The 19,930-nt window shown below is 47.6% G+C and overlaps 1 protein-coding gene across 1 annotated transcript; it reads left to right on the top strand.

Moving 5' to 3' along the window:
* Positions 1-4,721: 4,721 nt before the first annotated feature.
* Pbld (phenazine biosynthesis like protein domain containing) lies at positions 4,722-19,622 on the top strand. The gene is made up of 9 exons (XM_052743929.1): positions 4,722-4,808; positions 8,523-8,622; positions 9,310-9,408; positions 10,032-10,141; positions 10,243-10,272; positions 14,576-14,664; positions 15,036-15,214; positions 18,259-18,321; positions 18,513-19,622. Exons 1-9 carry the CDS (start codon positions 4,725-4,727, stop codon positions 18,623-18,625), a joined length of 867 nt encoding a protein of 288 aa, XP_052599889.1. The 5' UTR covers positions 4,722-4,724; the 3' UTR covers positions 18,626-19,622.
* The last annotated feature ends 308 nt before the right edge of the window (positions 19,623-19,930 follow it).

Below are 19,930 nucleotides of genomic sequence, written 5' to 3'. Positions count from 1 at the left end.
ACGGCCTGGTCTTACCTTGTCTCCTCTGTGCTTGAAGATGGCGATGCTGAAGTCTTCTCTTGTTTAATGAAGCATGACTTCACACATATTTGAATTTGGTGACATCAACAGTACTGACTCCCCGTGAGTGGCCCTGGGGTAGGATTTCCTCCTCAGGTTGGCACGATAATCATAAGCCTGGTGTGGTGCTCCATGCCTGTAACCTTAGCACTTGGGAGGGAGAGGCAGGAGGATCAGGAGTTCAAGGCTAGCTTCAACGGGGCAAATTATCAGTTTACCTGGGCCACCTGAAACCCTGTCTCAACAAGTAAGTGTTTTGTAAAGCTGATTCACTGATGTTGATTTTCAAACATTTCAAAAATTGCAAGGTAGCTGCGGGGCTTCTACCCACTAACCCCACAGTTCCCCAGAGTTTTCTTGAGTGTGAGCAGCAGGAAATAATTAGAAGGATTTAGATTGTGGAGATAAACAGAAAATAAAGGATAGCCTCGAGAGGGCCTGGAACCTATTCCAAGGGCCCTGACTGTCTCTGCCCCAGGGTTGTTATAGAGACGCCAAGGGGTGGAGCAAAAGACCTCCTCCCCCAGCACAGCCAAGTGCAGACCATCTCAGACACCTGCACTCAGGCCCGTGGTCCTAATCATCCTCTATGCGGACCTGCTGAGTAAAGCCAGAGGAACCTGAAAACGGGCTCCCATAGGTAGCCTGGTTTGGTGCAGCGCATCCATAGACCCAGCACTTGTGTTGAGGCAGGAGGATTGTTACTTGAAGGACAGCCTGGGATGCATAGTCAGACGGACTCACAAAACAGAGCAGAACAGACACACACAGAGACACAGATACACACACACTTGCAGACCAGAGTTTCTAACCCCAACCTCCCGCCCCCTGTTTATCATTCAGTTGTCACTGTGTTTTAAGTGATGCTGGGGCTAGGAGCAGAGTCCTGTGCATGCCAGGCAAACACTACAAATTGTGTCACATCCCCAGTTCTAGCACCTAAATCCTCAGATCTTACTGGGGACCTAAAACTCAGAGAATAGATGTCAGATGACAACTTTGGGGAGTCAGTCTCACTTCCCACCTTTGTGGTGATTGAACTCTGGTCCAGGCTTATATGGTAGGTGCCCACAGTTGTTGAGACATCTCACTGTTCCCTGAATTAACTTTTGTAAGTATTCACAGCCAAAGCCAGTGACTCTCCTTCAGGCTCAGTTAATGGAGAAGCTGAGGCAGAAGGATTACTTAATACTGCCCGCTGGGGGACCAGCCTCCAGGCCGCACAGGGCTCAAAAGGAATCCACAGCATCAATGTAACTAAGACTTTTCTATCTGAGGGGAATAGGAAAAAAACACTCACACACTCTCTTGATGGTTTCCTTCTTTATTCTCTGTTGTTCTTCTGTCCTTTCTCTGTTCTCTCATGTCTTCCTACAGCTTACACACCCCCAACACACGCTTTCAGGCAATATGAGACTCACAAAGAGGTTACATTCCGTTATTAAGTGAATGATTATAGAACCCATGACTATGTAAACCTTTTGAACTAACATTGTGTAATCAAAAGTCATAAATCCGGGTGCCTTTCCTATCTCAGATTCCTTAGGGGTACCCAGAGAGTGCCAGCTGAAGTCTGGGAACATGGAGACACCTGGGACATCATAAATCTTCTAGTTCAAGCTCTAGTCAACATTCCTGAGATGCTGTATATCTCTTAGCCTCGGCTTCAGTTGGCACTCCCACGGCACTGTGGCACCGCGACGCTTTAAATCTCAAAATGTACTTTCTCCCCTGTGTGGAACCCCTGATAAAAAGAAACCTGTAGCCCTTTTGGGGGGCTACAGAGTCAAATTATTCTCTGGAGCCCTGACTAGTCAGGATTTTCTTCCCCATGGTGTATTTCAATAAAAGTTGCTCCTGTTTCTAGACTTTAGTGTTCCACTCCCTATTATCTGTGCAATACCAGGACCTAACACTTTTATGCATAAAAAACAGTCAGTGAGCTGAACTTTGAATCTTCAGGGTGCATACCCATATCAGCAAATTGAGGTCGGGAATGGGTACAAGGATTGCATTCATTAGCTAGCAATAATCGGGCTGTTTTGTATTTAGGACCCTAGCCAAATGAATCAGACAGCTCAGTTTATGTCCTTGTGAACTTTAGAATGTTTTTCTGGGGTTGTTTATCTAAAAAAACATTTGCAAGTCATCTGGTTTAATCTAAAGTTATCTTGAAGCTTTGTTTCAGCTTAATAGTGCACACTGAAAATCCATGACTGCATCTTTTCAGTATTAAGAGAATTGGAGGCAGTCTGGATCCTTTCAATCTGAGCTGTGATCTCAAGCAGCTCCTAGGTGGAACTCATAGGCCTTAGCTATGAAATATATCCTTGTATCTATTTTTATTCATCACAACTCTGTATAGGCTATCATAATTATCAATCAGACAATACAGCTTAGGGAGGAATCATCTTGACAATCCACAGATAAAACTGCCCAGTGGATCTGGATGTTTTCATGAGATAAACACACTACATTACAGGCATTCGGGGTCTCCCCACACCCATTCACACTATACCACATAACAGAGAAAAGATTGTAGCATCGAACATGTAAAGGCACAGCAGAAGCAAAAGACATTCCGGGGTCTGTAGTCTCGTAGCCTTGCTTAAATGAGATTGACCCATCAGAGAGTCTCCTCCTGGTGGGCTGACACCTCAAACTTCAGTTGCCATCTCTTACTCCTAAGACATGGCTACCGGCAACTTTAGCCCTCTCACCTCTTAAAAACACTAAGGGATTTAGGTTTGCGGAGTGGATGTACCTGTGTTATAAAATATATGCTTAGCATACCTGAGTCCCTGAGATTAAACTGTCACACACACACACACACACACACACACACACACACACACACACACACACCACTTTTTGTAATTTCAGAAAACTATTTAACTGACATCTCAAAAACTTGCAGCTGTAACTCCTGGTTACTGGAGTTCATGTATTTTCTCTCAGGGACCATTTAGTGAGAGCTGATGGATGGAACCAATGAGGCTGAAGATCAGTGAACACCCAGACATAATTTTGTTTTATTCTGTTTTTTTTTTTTTCCTTTGAGATGGAGATATCCCAGTCTGGCCTTGAACTCAAGGCAGGCCTCCTGTTGAAGTCTCCTGATTCCTGGTAACACAGGCCTGTGCCACTGTGAAAACTCAATGGCCAGGTCTAGAGACACAAGCCTGTAATCCCAGCTAATCAGGAAACTGAGGCAGGAGGATTGCAAGCTGAAGTCCTGCCTAGGCTCCACAGACAGTTCAAGGCCAACATGGACAACATTGGCAAGATCCTGGCCCCACATAACAGGTAAACAAGCTGTGTGGCAGAGCGGTGAGCCGTCCTGTGTGAGCCTGGGCTGCATCCCAGCCATGTAGAAGGGAACCACGTACCATTATAGAAACTTTGATCCTGTCTGTGCTGACTCATGCTATCTGATATAATCTACCACGAAGTCTTCAAACAATCCCACAAACAAGCTGAAAAGCAGCGGCAAGACAGTGATGTTACTGACAGAGACACATCCTGGAGGATGACACTCGATGGCAAATCCTCCTGTTTGTCTTCCATACTCGAAAGTTCAGTTACGACGCGTGCCGAGTATATCGCCACTTAAACCGTTCAGTAGATATCTGTTGTGTACCAGACACTCTTCCCACAGCTAGGTAAATTCAAAAGGAGAAAAGGGAAGTCAGGCATGGTGGCACAGGACTTCATTGCCAGAACTAAGGAAGCAGAGGCAGGCAGATCTCTGAGTTCAAGGCCAGACTTAAGATCCAGGCCATAAAGGCTGCATAGTAAGACCCTGTATTAAGAAAAAAACAAAACAAACAAACAAAAAACCAAGAAGAGGGTGACTTGATGTTGTTTCCTGATGATGAAAACCTAAAGTTTACCAGTTGGTGATGGCACACGCCTTTAATCCCAACATTTGGGAGGCAGAGGCAGGTGAATATCTGACTTCAAGGCCAGCCTGGTCTGGAGAGTTCCAGGAAAGCCAGGGCTACAAAGAAAAACCCAGTCTCAAAAAACAAAAAGAAAACAATAACAAACCCCAAACAAACAAACAAAAAACCCAATGTTTACTTTTTACCTATCAGACTAACTTTCATATACTGTGTAAGTTGGTAAACTCTTTTACTGTTTTGAGGTAGGGTCTCATGTCTCCCAGGTTGGCCCGGAACTCCCTGTGTAGCTGAGGATGGCTTTGAACCTGTCTGTTCCTCCTGCCCCCGTTTCCTTGGGCCAGGATTATAGATGTGTGCCACCATGTCCTGTTTAAGGGCCACTGGGGATTGGATCCAGGGCTTTGAGCATGCTAAGGAACACTAGCACATGAGCTGGATCTGCAGCCTTCTCTCCTTCAGTGCTGGGATAGAACCCACGGCCTTGTGCACACCAAGCAAGTGCTCACTAGCCCAGCGCTAGGATACTCTCTGCAAAGGTAATTCAATGCAAAGGCTGAAAAAGTTAGAGGATTGGTGTCTTTAAAGGGAATTATGTTGGACTAATTGTTTGACTTTGTTATCTGGGAACCATTAGCTGCATGCATGTGTACACCAGTGAAATATTAACTTTCTGGCTTTTTTTTTTTTTTTTTTTAACAACAGGAAGTGAAGCAGGCTCCCAGCAAGGCAGGGACCTCCCAGACAGAGCCGGCGAGGAACATGAAGCTCCCGATTTTCATAGCGGATGCATTCACGGCAACAGCTTTCCGGGGCAATCCTGCTGCCGTCTGCCTCGTGGAAAATGTAAGTCCTTGGTTCTCAAGGGCCGTGCCTGGACTCCTAGATGTGTGCAGAGCCCATGACTTGTGTAGAAGTGAGACAGACCATCCTGAGTGTTCGCCACTTTGGCTCGTGTTCTTTGTCACAGCGGTGACGGCCGTGTCTTCAGGTTATACTATATATTATAACCTAGACTGAGTCGGAACCACAGACAGTCCCACGCACAGGAACTGGAGCCAATTAAAGAGACAGCAGCGGGGAGTGGGGTCTCATATGCCTGTCACTCTGGTGTTCCAAAGGATAAGGCAGGAAGATCATGACTCTGAGCCCAGCCTGGGTTCTAGAGGAGGTCCTAGACCAGCTGGGGGCTATATGAAGAGACCCATCTTACAAAATCAAAATTAAATAGATAAGCAAATAATAATAAAAAAGTAGGGGGAGGGCTTCCTTAGCCATCAGAGTTTAGTTTTATGCTAAATATGGATCTTATTTTAGGGACTCTCTCATGGGGGTTGGGAGAGGGCTTAAGGAAAGATCAAGATTTGTAACCCACGCTGACCTTAAACCCCCTTTGTAGCCCAGCTATCCTCAGACTCCGTCTGTCCTGGACTCCTCCTCATTGAGGGGTCGCAGACGTGTGCCACCATGCGCGTCTTTAATCTTCATGCCCGTCTTTAATCTTCCCTACGCCTGGCTTACAACGGCCTGTAACTCCAGCTCCAGGGGATCCTGACCTCCAGGAACACTGTACAAACCCAGACAGTCTGTCTGTTTGTCTGTCTCTCTCTCTCCAAAGGCTCTACACTCAAGTGTACTGACAGACAGACACAAACACAGACACACACACATATACTCTCTCTCTCTCTCCAAATAATCATCAAAATATTTAAAAAAAAATTCTTTAGGATCAAGAAAATAAGACACTTGCAAGGAATTAAACAGAAACAAGAAGGAGTTGGTCTCTAGTACCTGGAAAAGTGAGTTTCCGAAAGTCTTCGTTTTATAAATAGCTCTTTTTCACGGGAGTGATGGCTCAGCAGGTAGAGTTCCTTGGCGCCAAGCCCGAAGACCAGAGTTCAATCCCTGGTTGTCACATAGGGGAAGCAGAAAAATCTCCTCCTGCACGTAGACCTCTGAGCTCACAGGCGTGCCGTGACGCACGTGTGCCTCCGCCAAATAAATGAATTCGTTGAGTTTATATTACTGATTTTGATTAGGATAATTGCTAATAGGATAGTTAAATATCCCTTGGCCTTCTGGGTGAATGCTGTATTGTTTCCTGGGTCGTAGGAAGCAGGGACCTTCCTGTGATGATTTGTATTGACGGTCAACTTGACAAGCTCTGGAGTGGTCTTGGAGACACATGTCTTGACATGTCTGTGAGGGAGGCCTCAGATAAGTTTACTTGTATCGGAAAGACCCACCCTAACTGTGGGTAACACTGTGAGCAGTGGATAAAGTCCTGGGTGTATATTGCTTGCTATGAGCATGGCCTGTCAAAGAGCCGAATGCTCAGAGGCATGGGAATTGGCAAAGAAGTCCCTGGGTGAGGCTTGGGAGAGTGGTATTCCCGTGGTCTGTGTGCGAATGCTGACAGAAACGTCTAGAAGCACGGGGCTTCAGCTCCCTCCTCCTAGGTTTGGTCACAACCTCCAACGATTCCCTACAGAGACGTGGTGCTGACAGTAGCTAACCCCTCCTCCCGGTGCCTGACGTAATAAACCTGCCGAGCTACTGTGTCCAGTAGCAGGTGCCCTCCCATGGAGCCAGCCCAGCCCACCCCATCCCAGCTTTTCTGCGTGTCTGTCGGTTATTTCCCTATCCCCTCATCTCCCCAGGCAGATTTCCAGGGCCAAGCTGTGGCCTGGAAGGACAGCACAGTGTCATGGGTGAGAATCCTTGACTGCACAAAAGGAGAAAGCTGGGGCGGGGGACGGGGGGGAGCCATGAGGGCCTGATGAGCAGAGTCTGGTTCACTAGGGTTCAAGTCCCAGCACCTATGCTGAAAACTCCTGTAATCCCAGCATTCCTACCATGATAGGGGAGCTGGAGACCAGAGGGTCACCTGGAAGCTTGTAGGTCACCCAGGGCAGCGGCCGAAGCCAGAGTGCCCTGCTTCATGTTCTGATCTTCACCAGAAAATTGTCCTCTGGCCTGCATAGCCCTGCCTGCCCTCCCCCCCCCCCCCACAACTTCTCTCTCACTAAATACATTTAGTAATTGGAAATTTAATAATCATTTATTAATCAAATGTATTAATTTGAAAATTATCGCCCATGCTTCCTGGCTGTGGATGAAGTGTGTGTGGCTGCGCCACACTTCCGCCGCAGTGAGTATAGTCCCGTGACTCCAAGTCAGAAATGTATCTTGGGCCGCAGTGGGGCTGGGGTGGGCGATGATGACAGGTTCTCTCTATATAGCCGTGTAATAGCCTTGATCTGGAAAGGATTTAAACATTCAGCTTTCACCAGATAATAAGATCTGGCATGGTTCTCTAAATTCTCCTCCTCTCCAGAACATAACATCAGTACAATTTTGACTTATTCTTTCTGTCTCTGCTTCCCGAGTAGCAGGACTATAGACATGCACCGCTGTCCTCAGCTTTATTTATTTATTTAATGGTTTGAAAGGTCAGCAACATGGCTCAGCCACTGAGGGGGCTTGCTGCACAATCCTGACGACCTGAGTTCAATCCCTGGAGCCCAGTTAGAGACAGATGGTGAGGGCCGATTCCAAAAGGTTGTCTTCTGCCCTCTGTATGCATACCGTGGCACGCATGCCCCAGAATATTAAATTAATTGGTTGGCATAGGAGAAAAGGCTTTTCTTATCAGACACTAGCATGGGTCTCATTTGAAGTACTGTCACGTGTTGGCGCCAGAGAAGCATTTTGTAGGTACTAGTGGGTTTAACTGTATAAAATAATAATAATAATAATAACAATAATAATGCTGGGGCAGGTGAGATTGTTCCTTGGCCAAAAGCACACGCTGCCAAGTCTGATGACCAGAGTTTGATCCTCAGGACCCACATGATGGGAGGGAAAAAAAAAATCAACTTCCACACATTTTCCTCTGACCTTCACAAGGGCACTGTGGTATTCAAAAGCACACATACCCAGCCCCACTCCCACAATTGTAGTATCTTTTAAAAATGTAAATGTAGAGAAAAACCGTAGGTGGGGGTAGTCACTCACACCTGAAATCTCAGCACTTCGGAGACCGAGGAAGGGGATTGTGAGTTTATAAAGCAAACAGCCAGGCCTGGGTGTCCAGCCCCTACTCCCAGCTGAGGTAGAGGAATCACAAGATGCCCACCTGGGCATCTTAGAACTTGTCTACAAAGAAAAAGTAATTCATTCATTAATTAAAATGGCTGCGGCCATGGCCCAGTGATAGAGTGCTTGCCCTGAGTGCGTGGAGCCTTAGGGTTGATTCCCTGCACTTGGAAAAAGTGGACAGAAAAGTGCCCAAGATCTTTAGCTGGACAACAAACGGACACAGAGAGGAACCTGGCCCGATGCTCTGGGTTTGAATGCCTGTAGCATTCATTGCACATTTGTGGTTCTCCTAGGTGCTGTGGGCCTGGGTATCTGGAAAACTGTAGTAACATGCCTCCAGTTCCTTGGCCCCTAACTTGAATTTCATGTCCCCCGCTATGTTAACTAATGGTAGCTGGCCGTGCGTGGAAGTCTGGGCTGTGTTTCCAAAGTCTCAATGACCTTTTGTTTCTAATTCAGACACTGGTCGAAGACGCCCATCAACGCATCGCAGGGGAAATGAACCTCTCCGAAACGGCTTTCATCAGGAAACTGCAACCAAGCGACAACTTCACACAGAGTAAACGCACATTTTCCATACATTCCTGGGCAGCCGTGGAAGCCGAGGCTGAGGAGGGAGGTTTAAGGAGATGTTTGTGTGTTATCTGCCTGCGGATAGCTCACGTGGGTTTTAGTTCATCTAGGAGAAGGTGTGTTGAAGTTTAGTCTACGTTTATAGTTTAAGGTTTCCTCACCTCCTAAGGTCATGTATTGGAAAGTGAGTCCCCAGGGTAGCTATCACATTGGTAGGTGGATCCTAATAGGAGAAAATGGAGTAATGTCATCTCTGTGAGGGCGGGTTGGTATCGGGAGCGGGCTTCTCAGACACGGGTGTTTGGCGCCCTCATGTGCCTGTGCCTTGCCCTGGGTTAATGCAGTGACAGGAGGCTGAGCAGGTACCAGCCCCTAGACCTTGAACCTCCAAACCATCAGGTCTATGACAGATATTTTCTCAAAGAGTTGCCCAATATGTGGAGTTCTGTTATAGCAACCTGAATGGACGAAGAGGGTGTTGGCGGACCTACTGGTTCTGCTGCAGACCTAGCCGCGGGGAGCCTGTGGATGTCTGTCCGGTCTGCATTCATCCCTTAACAACCGTTTGCTGTTAACCACACCAGGGAGGGATGTAGGAAGGAGGATGCTGAAGAGCTGCAGGCTTGCCTGTGTGGGTCTGACGTGTGTCTCTTTGGCTTTCCCCCCTCTGAAGGTGCCCGCTTTGGACTCAGGTGGTTTACACCAGTGAGTGAGGTTCCTCTGTGTGGCCACGCCACCCTGGCCTCTGCGGCTGTGCTGTTTCACAAAATAAGTAATGGGAATTTTACTTTGTGTATGCTTGTACGTATGCATGTGTATATGTTGTTGTTGTTTTTCCCTGAGCCGGGTAGTCCTGGCTATCCTGGAACTCACTCTGTAGACCAGGCTGGTCTCAAACAGAAATCCTCCTGCCTCTACCTCCCCAGTGCTGGGACTGAGGATGTGTGCCACGACACCTGACTCCCGTATGTATGTTTTTCTGAGACAAGTATTTATGTATCCCAGGCTTGCCCTGGGTTCTCTAAGCAGCTACAGAAGATCCTGTGCTCTTGATCTTTCTGCCTCCATATTTCCAGTCCTAGGATTCCATGTATACACCACCAGCACTCTAGAGGTAGAAGCAGGTATCACTTTGTGAGTTCAAAACCAGCCTGGCATACATAGCAAGTTCCAGGCTAGTGGGGATTCCGTAGTTAAGATCTTGTCTTGAAAAATAAATTAAAATAGAAAATATTTTTAAAAAACATTTAAAGTAGGCTGGGATTGTAGCGTAGTAGAGTGTTAGGTCATTTGCCTTGAATCTGTGTGGTACTGGATTCAATCCCTAGTACTGGGGTTAGGGAAGTCCCCTGTACCAAGTTTATTTTCATGATTCTTGATTCCTCCTTTGTCCAGAGAACACAAACAACATCCTAACCTTTGTCACTATGAGTGGGGAACTAAAGGCCAGAAGAGCAGAGGACGGGATTGTCCTGGACTTTCCTCTCTACCCAACCTTCCCCCAGGTTAGCTCTTTCTTACTATATTTACATCAAATTTTATTATATACAATTACTGCCCCCTGCTCTCCTGTTCAGCAATGACTGTATCTGTTTTCCTCTTCTAGGACTTCCATGAAGTAGAAGACTTGATAAAGGTTGGTGGGAAGAATCCAGTTAGAGCCTTGTGGTGTGGTCCTTTGTTCATGTTTGAACAGAAAGCAAGCTCTGGTGTAATTGTTTACCGCTTTGACTGGTGGTGTGAACCTGGGTGAGCTGGGTCTAAAAATGAGGTAGACTAAAGTCTCATGCAGTAGCCAACTTTATTCAGAGCATCAGACAAATTCATCCCCTGAGGGTTAAGAAGAGTCACCTGGGTAAAGTGTTCAATCACAAGGACAAGCCATACTTGGCAAAAACATGTTTTTCCATAAAGGCATATAAAGCAATAGCAATAGCCAGTTGTACTGAATAATCTGAAGTAAACTCACTCATATCCACTGCAGCTGGGAGGGGCACAAAAACCCATTCCAAGAGCAATTCAGTGTATTTGAAGAAACTCTTGTCTTGTTGTCTTGGAATTTTCTCACAAACACTGAGAATTGCCCTTGCACAATTCTATTCTTGGACTGTGTTCTAACATAATGTGATCCCCACAGATGGGCCTCCTACCCATTATAAGCATGGCAGTGGGATTCAGATTAGGATGTTAACATTGTGTCTATTTGGTAAGATTGATCACTTTCACTGAGTTGTAACCACTGTATAGCCCAGGCTAGCCTTGAACTTGCATTTCTCTTTTCTGTCAAGTGCTAGCTGGCTGGTTCATGCCATCACACCCAACTCACTTAACTGTGAGCAATATAACCTCCATCGAGGGACAGGAGTGAGTAGAATGTTTAGGGTGGAGAGAGAGAGAGAGAGAGAGAGAGAGAGAGAGAGAGAGAGAGAGAGAGAGAGAGAGAGAGAGAACTGTAAGAGGCAGTGAAAAAGATAGCCGCATCCTCAGCCCCCTTGAACAATGAAAGGTTGGATTTCTGTTCATTCCAGCAGGAAGGAGAAGTCAACATGGATGATGGTGAGCCCATGCAAGTTCAAGTAGGAGAGATGGGCATTTTCTTTCTTTAAAAATTCCTTAACAAGTTCATAGCTGTAGATAACAAATTTTGGTCTTTTTTTTTTTTTAACCCCGCTACCATTCCTCTCCTCCTCTCCCAATGAAACACTTCTTCCCAACAGTTACCCTACTTTTCACACCTCTGTGTGTGTGTGTGTATGTCTGTCTTTGTGTATGTCTGTGTGTGTTTCCATGTCTGTGTGTCTGTATGTGCCTGTATCTCTGTGTGTTTCTCTGTGTGTGTCTATATGTGTCTGTGTGTCTCTGTGTCTCTGTGTGTGTGTCTATATGTGTCTGTGTGTCTCTGTGTGTGGATGTGTCTGTGTCTCTGTGTGTGGATTTGTCTGTCTGTGTCTGTGTCTGTGTGTGTGTGTCCCACCGAGTTTAGAGTTGCTTGCATGAGCCCTGGCTGGTGGTGGTGTTATCTACTGGAATCTGGACAGTTTATTATCTGGACAGTGTCACACCACTGACAGAATGACACCCTTTCTTCAGTTACCATTAACTGACAACAGTCAGGGGAGCTGTGGACCTCATGAGCTCCTCCCTCATCGATGATGAACTATTGACCAGCCTGATGTTTCGCAGACAGCCACAGCTGCTGTGATGTTCATGAGCTCGTGAGGGCAGTGGCCACGTCGTGTCTAGAAGACCCGTCTGCAGCACTCTTCCCCATCCCTTGACTTTTACGCTCTTCCCACCTCCTCCTCATGTTCTCCGAACCTTGGGAATAGATAATAATAGATGTCTCAGTTAGGGCCAAACACTCAAAGGCCACTTAATCTCAGCTTTTGACCAGTGATGAGTCTCTACATTAACTACCACTTACTGCAAAACTAAGCTTCTCTGACAGAGGCTGAGGATAGCACTAACCTAGAGATATAAACAAAGTATTTAGAAGGTTGTGTGACTCATGTCCATTTACCAAAACCACGGTAGGAGGTCCCCTCTTAGGGCCCATGACCTTCCCAGCCGTGGGCACTTCACAAGGTGCACAGTATGAGTTCCAGCCTGTGAAGCAGCCTCTAGTCTACCGAGAAAGTGGTTGATTACCCCCATAACAGCCATGCCATTATCGCACCGGCACTGGATTTTCTACAGGAGAGACCAGTCCGTGAAACCTGTGGAAAGAAGGCAGAGAGAAAGGTTGGAAAATGCTGCCAGTTGTCACGGTCATCGCTTGAGGGGTGGACAATGAGAGTGAGGAGGAGGCAAAGAAAGTCTACCCCGTGAGGACAAGAGATGTAGCCTGGTCTCTTGTGGGCCTATAGGGTGTGAGCCATCACTACCTCCATCACTATTACAAAGATGGCGGGTGTGAGAGACAGCCTGCTCTGTGGGCGGTGCCACGCGCTGAGTGTTTTACCCACACTATCTCATTTTGTTCTCAGTGTCACCCAGTGAGGTAAATACTGCAGTTGTCCTGTGGAGGAGGTCCTAGAACCCCAGATGCATAGGGGAAGAAGGAAGGGACCGTATCAGAGCAAGGGAGGTCATGAGAAAAACATGTTTGGGACTCTGCTGAGAAGCCCTCCATGGGTGTATGACTAATTCTTTTCTCTCCTGCTGATGTGGGTCTGACTTTAACTGGGAGATGGGAACACGGGACTGTTTACCCTAGAAGGGCACACAGAACAGACCAAAGAAACAATTCCATGGAGTCTAGTTTGGTGAGCAGATGACTCTGCTGTGATCCCTTCCAGCAGCATGGGTGACTCAAAAGGAACTGAGTGACTAAAAGACCCTTTCCAGCATGGGGGACAGCTCACTGAAGCTGCATCCCTGGAGCTCTCTGTACCATCAGAGTTCCATCAGAGAGTCTTCACTCTAGAACAACTGCTATTACTTTTATAGCCTTAGGGACAAGCCTTGTGAGTCCTGTAATTTTCTGGATTTCCTGGACTTTGTAGGTTTCCTTAGCTTCTTGAGTCTGAGGAGCCTTCCTCCTCTCTCCAGGAGGGAATATTTTCAATTGGGAGGAAACAGCTACACAACAGCAGACAGCATCCAAGGCAGAGAGGCCTTAGCCATGGGAACTGGAGCATCTCAGGGCATAGAGGTGAAGCCATGCAGTAGTCATATCACTAGTCCAACCTGAGGCTGGGCCTGGTACCAAAAGGAGAGAACTAATACTAATACCTGCAACTTGTCCTCTGACCACACTTGAGCCCACACACATTCACACACACAAATAAATAGATAAATTAAAAAAAATAGTCCCAGAAAGTCTCCTGTGTCACCTCCCCCCATCACCAGGGTTTACAGGTATGTGCATGTGGCCATACCTGGCTTTTTTTTTTTTTTTTTTTTTTTTTTTTTTGGTTTTTCGAGACAGGGTTTCTCTGTGTAGCTTTGCGCCTTTCCTGGGACTCACTTGGTAGCCCAGGCTGGCCTCGAACTCACAGAGATCTGCCGGCCTCTGCCTCCCGAGTGCTGGGATTAAAGGCGTGCGCCACCACCGCCCGGCCATACCTGGCTTTTTACGTAGATGCTGGGGATCCGAACTCAGGAACTCAGGTCCTCGAGCATGAGCAGCAAGCATTCTCATCTGTCTCTCCAGACCTAGCCTCCTTTTCAGCAGAGTCTTTCATTGTTCTGGAGCTCACCAATCAGGCCAGATGAGCTAGGCAGCAAGCCCCAGGGAGCCTCCTGTCTCTCTCTCTCCAACAGAGAGATAACAACTGTTGGTCACCATGCCTGGCCCAGCAGTGGTAGTGGCACACTTCTTCTTCTTTTCTTTTTTTTGTTTTTTGTTTTACGAGACAGGGTTTCTCTGTGTCGCTTTGTGCCTTTCCTGGAACTCACTTTGTAGACCAGGCTGGCCTCGAACTCACAGAGATCCGCCTGGCTCTGCCTCCACCACCGCCCGGCAGTGGCACACTTCTTTAATCCTAGCATTTGAGAGGCAAATGCAGGTGGATCTCTGTGAGTTCAAGGCCAGCCTGGTTTACAGAGCGAGTTCCAGGACAGCCAGAGCGGTTACACAGAAAAACCCTGTCTTGTAAAACCAAACCAAGCAAACCAACCAACCCCAGGGATGATGGGAATTGAACTCAGGTCCTCACGATTGCAAAGCAGGCACTTTACCAACCGAGCCATCTCTCCAGATGTTCTTGACCACGAACTTCTCATCCTTTTGCCTGGTTTATGGTTGCTATGGCTCCAGGCACGCTGGACAAGCCATGGTGTGAGGTTGGAGGTCATAACACAACTTGCAGGAGTGTGTCCTCTCCTGCCATTTGGGTCTGGGTGACTGAATTCAGGTTATGAAGCTTGGCAGCAAGTACCTTTGCTCATCCAACCATCTTGTCGGCCCTCTGAGGCACTTTTGATCTGTTCCACAGACAGCCATAGGTGACACCCTGGTGCAGGATATCCAGTACTCTCCGGATACCCGAAAACTTCTGGTCCGGCTCAGCGATTCTTACAACAGGTAAATGCCGTGTTTAACCATTTACACGCCAGCACCCAGATTTCCAGCTCTGCTTTGCTTAGATGATTTGCCTTTCTTTTCTTTTGAGACAGGGTCTCCCTATGTAGCTCTGGCTCTCCTGGAACTCACTCTGTAGACCAGGCTGGCCTCAAACTCACAGAGATCCACCTGCCTCTGCCTCCCGAGTGCTGGGATTAGAGGCATCTGCCATCATGCCTGGCCCAGCCACTTGCTTTCCCAGAGGCAGATGTCAAAGGCAGGCTCCCCCTTCCCTCTGCTGAGCCATCTGGGCCCAGCCCAGCCTCTTTCCTATTCTGTGTAGGGGGTGGTCTGAAAATACTTGTTCCTAATCCATCCTGTTTGTGCTCAAGGTCCTTTCTAGAGACCCTGAAGGTGAACACAGAGCCTCTGCCTCGAATTGAAGAGACAGGGAAGGTGAAGGGACTCATTCTCACTCTCAAAGGAGAGCCTGGGGGGCGGACACCCCAATATGACTTCTACTCCCGATACTTTGCGCCATGGGTTGGTTTGGCCGAAGACCCGGTAACAGGTACTCTTTCCCTAAAGTCAGGGATGCGTTAACCAGGGAAGAAGAGGGATACAAATATCTAGCTATACACTGTGGTGCTTGGTGTTGTCAGTGTGACAGAACCACCTGGGAGATGGGCCTCTGAGCACAACACTGAGGGATTATCTTGACTATGTTAATTCAAGTGGGAAGGCCTAGCTTAATCCCTGACTGGGATCCCAGCGAGACAGGCTAAGCAATATTCATTGCTCCCTCTTGACTGTGGGTGTGGGTGTGAGCAGCTACTGCAAGCTCCTGCCGCCTCCACCGGGAAGCCATGAAGAGCTGTGCCTTGAACCGCAAGCTAAAATGAACTCTTTCCTCCTTAAGTTGCTTCGGTCACAGTATTTTATCCCAGTAACAGGGAGAGAAAGGAAAACAAATAGCCTTCATGTGACGTTCCAGATGCCTTGCTTTGATTTTGTTTTCTGAAGTAGGATTTTAGGTAATGGGGCTGGTCTCCATGTAACCTGGGCTGGTCATGAACCGAGGATGACTTTGTCCCTCTGCTGTCCTTGCCTCTACCTCCCAAGTGCTGGATGACAGCCATGCGCCGGGATTATAGCCATGTGCCCTCATGCCCCGCTGGGTGGTTCTTCCATCTTGCTTTCTCTCCCTCCATCCCTTCATTGAAATCTTCTGTGAAAAGATGCTGTAGAAAGGAGGCGTTGCAGCCCTGCCTTCCTGGTTCTTACCACTCGGACAGGTGACAACCCGTAAAAGTCTCGGTCCCTCCTCTATGTGATGTGATGAATACCTCAGAGGGTTAGGTCAGCCCAGCACATGCCCAGGGGGACATACAGTGCCTGGCACATGGCAAATGCCCAATAAACATTAGCTATGTTCAGTCTCTGCCTCTTTTCCTTACTCCTCCTCTTCCTTCACCTCCCCTGATACTGGAGATTAGATGCAGGGCCACTTTGCCTGCTGGGCAAGTGCTCTACCACAGAGCTACATCCACAGAGCTACATATTTCACTAGCAATGCACCTAGATCCCTGAGCCAACACTTGCAGACCTTGCCCCAGCTGGAAGCAAAAGAATGACATCAAAGATGGGCAGGAATGTCACACTCTGCACTTGTACCCTCTTTGAGAATCCTGATCTCTGCGGCCAAGGGCAGGGGTGCTTGATGAAGGGGACTGCTGGGGAAAATGGAGTTCAGGGCTGAAAGGGGCTGGGCAAAGGCTCCAAATGCTAGGAGCCAGGATGGCTCTGGGGTCTTCACGGAGTTCCCTGAGAGAAACAAAAGGCACAAACTCAAAACTCAGCAAAGTATTGCATAAGATTGGGGAAAATGCCCACAGCATCCAGGAAGCCTGCTGAGTCTCTCCCATATATCTTAGTTAGGGTTTCTATTGCTGTGATGAAACACCATGACCAAAAAGCAAGTTGGGGAGGAAAGGGTTTATTGGGTTTACACTTCCACATTGTAGTCCATCACTGAAAGATGCCAGGACAGGAACTCAAACAGGACAGGAACCTGGAGGCAGGAACTGATGCAGAGACCATGAAGGGGTGCTGCTTACTGGCTTGCTCATCATGGCTTGCTCAGCCTCCTTTCTTATAGAACCCAGGACCACCAGCCCAGGTATGATACCATCCACAATAGACTGGGCCCTCTCCTGTCAATCACTAATTAAGAAAATTCCTTACAGCCAGATCTTACGGAGGCATTTTCTCGATTGAGGTTCTCTCCTTTCCAGTGACTCTAGCTTGTGTCAAGTTGACATAAAAGTCGCCAGCACACCATGGCAGCAGGCATACACATAGCTGCTTCCCCAAGACTGACAAGCAGCACAATTTTGTGTGTATTGTTTTCTAGACAGTGATGGTCTTTGAACCAGCTAGGGTAAAGTGGGATTGAGGGGCCTGGTACATGGAGCTTTTAATGGTCAGTCTTGGGCAAAGCAGAATGTAAGTTACCATACTTAGACATCCTATAATGCTCAGTAAGCTTGTTTGGTGGGTGAGAAGAGAGAACTTTTTTTTTCCTCCTCCCTAAAGACTGTAAGTTGTAAGTTATAGATTGTTTAATTTTCTTCTCCCTGCTCCCCTCCACATTTTTTCAAGACGAGTTTCATGGAGGCCAGCCTGGCCTGAGACTCCCTTTGTAGCTCATAAATCTTCAAAATAGGCTTCAAAAATCCCTACGTAGGACCACAGGTCTGCACCGCCATGCCTGGCATGGCTTTATGTTTTGTTTGTTTTCATATGTAGTCTCTGATCTACTTCTAGGGTACAATCACACAACTAACCAAGGAGATAAACTTGGTCCATAGAAAGCTTGCCCGGCACACTGAAAAATCGCAAAACCCTGACTGAAAGGAATGTTCTTTTTGTCCACAAAGCCTTACAAGGTTGACCCCGTGTCTGAGTTCCTTTGCTTGCGTATGTGCTCTGGAAGGAAGGAGGTATGTTCCCTGGAAATTATTGAGAGATTTATGTGACGGCTTTGAATTTCCTGTCCAGAGCTGGCCGTCAAGAGCTGGAGGGATGACTGAGCGGTTAAGAGTGGAGACTGCTCTCGCAGAGGACCCGGGTTCAGTTCCCAGAGTTCATGTTAGGCGGCTCTCACCTGCCTCGAACTCCAACTCCAGCAGAAAGAGCTGACCATGGATGGTAGAGCCAAATTACAGCCCAAAGCCAGGTGTGGTGGCACAGCCCTGTGATCCCAACAATCAGGGGGTAGAGGCAAGAGGATCAGGAGTTCAAAACCAGCCTCGGCTACATAGAGAATTACAGCCAGCCGAACTCCATGGGACCCTGTATCAAAAAACAAGTAAGGGAATCCCTGGAGTCTAATCCTTCAAAAAACAGACATAGTTGATGGACAATTTGGGAGAGCCGATTCATCACACACACACACACACCCATCTCCCTTACTGCACACTCTGCTATTGCTCAGTTGACGTTAGGATTAGATCATCTAACATTCAGTCAACTTAAGTGACTTTATCACTTAACATGATCAGCGACACACACTTGCGTTTCCTTCACCTGTTCTCACATCGTCTTACTTTTCAGGATCCGCGCACACCGTTCTCAGTAGTTACTGGTCCCAGCAGCTTAGGAAGAAAGAGATGCGAGGTAGGACAAATACTTCCCGCTCTCTCCTCCTCTTTGGATGCTTGGGTGTTGAACTCAGGACTTTGCAAATGTTTGACTTTATTCTGGACACTGACCTGGGAGGAGTCCTGGGTTGGTAACAATAAACCCTTCACGGTGTGGTCAATCACAGCGAAGTGCTCTGAACTGACCCCACTCTGTGTTCTGTTTAGCCTTCCAGTGTTCCCGCCGAGGAGGGGAACTGGACATTTCCCTGCGACCTGATGGCCGAGTTGACATGAAGGGTGGCGCTGCTATTGTCTTAGAGGGCACGCTCACAGTCTAGAGACACCTGTGCTGGGCTGTGGCCGCGGCTGAACACGGTGTTTTCTCTACACCAAACAAACAAACAACAAACGCCCAGAACTTGCTTCAGCGAGCTCACCGACCAGCACCCTCAACCCTCTTGTGAAGAACAGAAAGGAAGCCAGCTGATGGAGACGAGATAGCGTCTCCAGACTCCTTAGCCGATGATGGGCTCAGGCCTCTGCCTGTGTGTGTCTTCGGTGGCCCACAGTAGAGAGTGATGCTGTCACTTCTTTTGATTATGACTGCCAATCTAAGTGAGAGATCCATTGAGAAAAGCCAGATGAGGCCATTTCAATTTTGGCATGGGTACCTAATAGAGTATTGCACAACCATTCAGGAGAATTAATAGCTCTGTGGAAATGCAGTGTTGCTAAAATCCTTTCCCCGTGGGCAACAGAAACATCTCCTCCCCGTTCCCTGAGTTTCCAAAAACAAACTGAGGTACAATGCCACCAAAGTCCCCCCCAGGGCACCCGTGAGCTATTGGCCTTACTTACAGAGCATAGGTAAGGGGTTACTTACAGAAGTGTGGGTGCGCTCCCCTGAAATGTGGCACTCAGAAAGGCTTTTATCCAGCAATGACGATAACTTTCCTATAGCCACACAGATGGAGCCCCACTTCCTTAGTCTTCGCTGGCCTGTACCCCTAGCCTCTTGCTGGGGCCCTGTGTGATTAGGGCAGCATCGCATACCACAGGTGGAAGGGAGAGGCTGGATCCTCGGGTGAGGGTCCTGTGACCTCCCCACCGCTCTATGAGGAGATGTAAACAGTTAAGGAGCCCAGCTGGGACGATCTTTTGCAAGTGGGCACAGCTGCACTCCTGAATATCTCAGTTGCTTGGAGCAGAATATCATCTCGAGCAACATGCAAGAAAACATCTCACGATGTAATAATACCAAGAAAGAAAAGTCGAGCAGACTGGAAACTGTTAGGGAGGTTGTCCTGTGACGGTGGGGCATTTGGATTTGTGTGGGCTGTGAGAACATGAAACAGTTCATGTTGGAGGACAGTGTAATTTCAGTATAGCTAAAAAAAAAAAAAAAAAAAAATATTGGGGGCTAGCAAGATGGCTGAGTGGCTGAAGTACTTGCCGTCAAGGTTGACATCCTGAGTTCGATTCCTGGGACCCACACAGTAGAAAGCGAGAACCAGCTCCTGCGTGTTGTCCCCTGACTTACACACACATAGGTGCTGTAGCCCCCACACACCCACACATATGCACACACGTACAAAATAAACAAATAAATGTAATAATCATTTCTCTTCATTTTTGCACTCACG

The sequence above is a fragment of the Peromyscus californicus genome, unplaced genomic scaffold (genome assembly GCF_007827085.1).
Source record: "Peromyscus californicus insignis strain IS unplaced genomic scaffold, ASM782708v3 Scaffold_19__1_contigs__length_69161282, whole genome shotgun sequence".
Taxonomy (NCBI): domain Eukaryota; kingdom Metazoa; phylum Chordata; class Mammalia; order Rodentia; family Cricetidae; genus Peromyscus; species Peromyscus californicus.
Note: the sequence above shows the minus strand (reverse complement) of the source record. Positions and strands in the feature narration are given on the sequence as shown.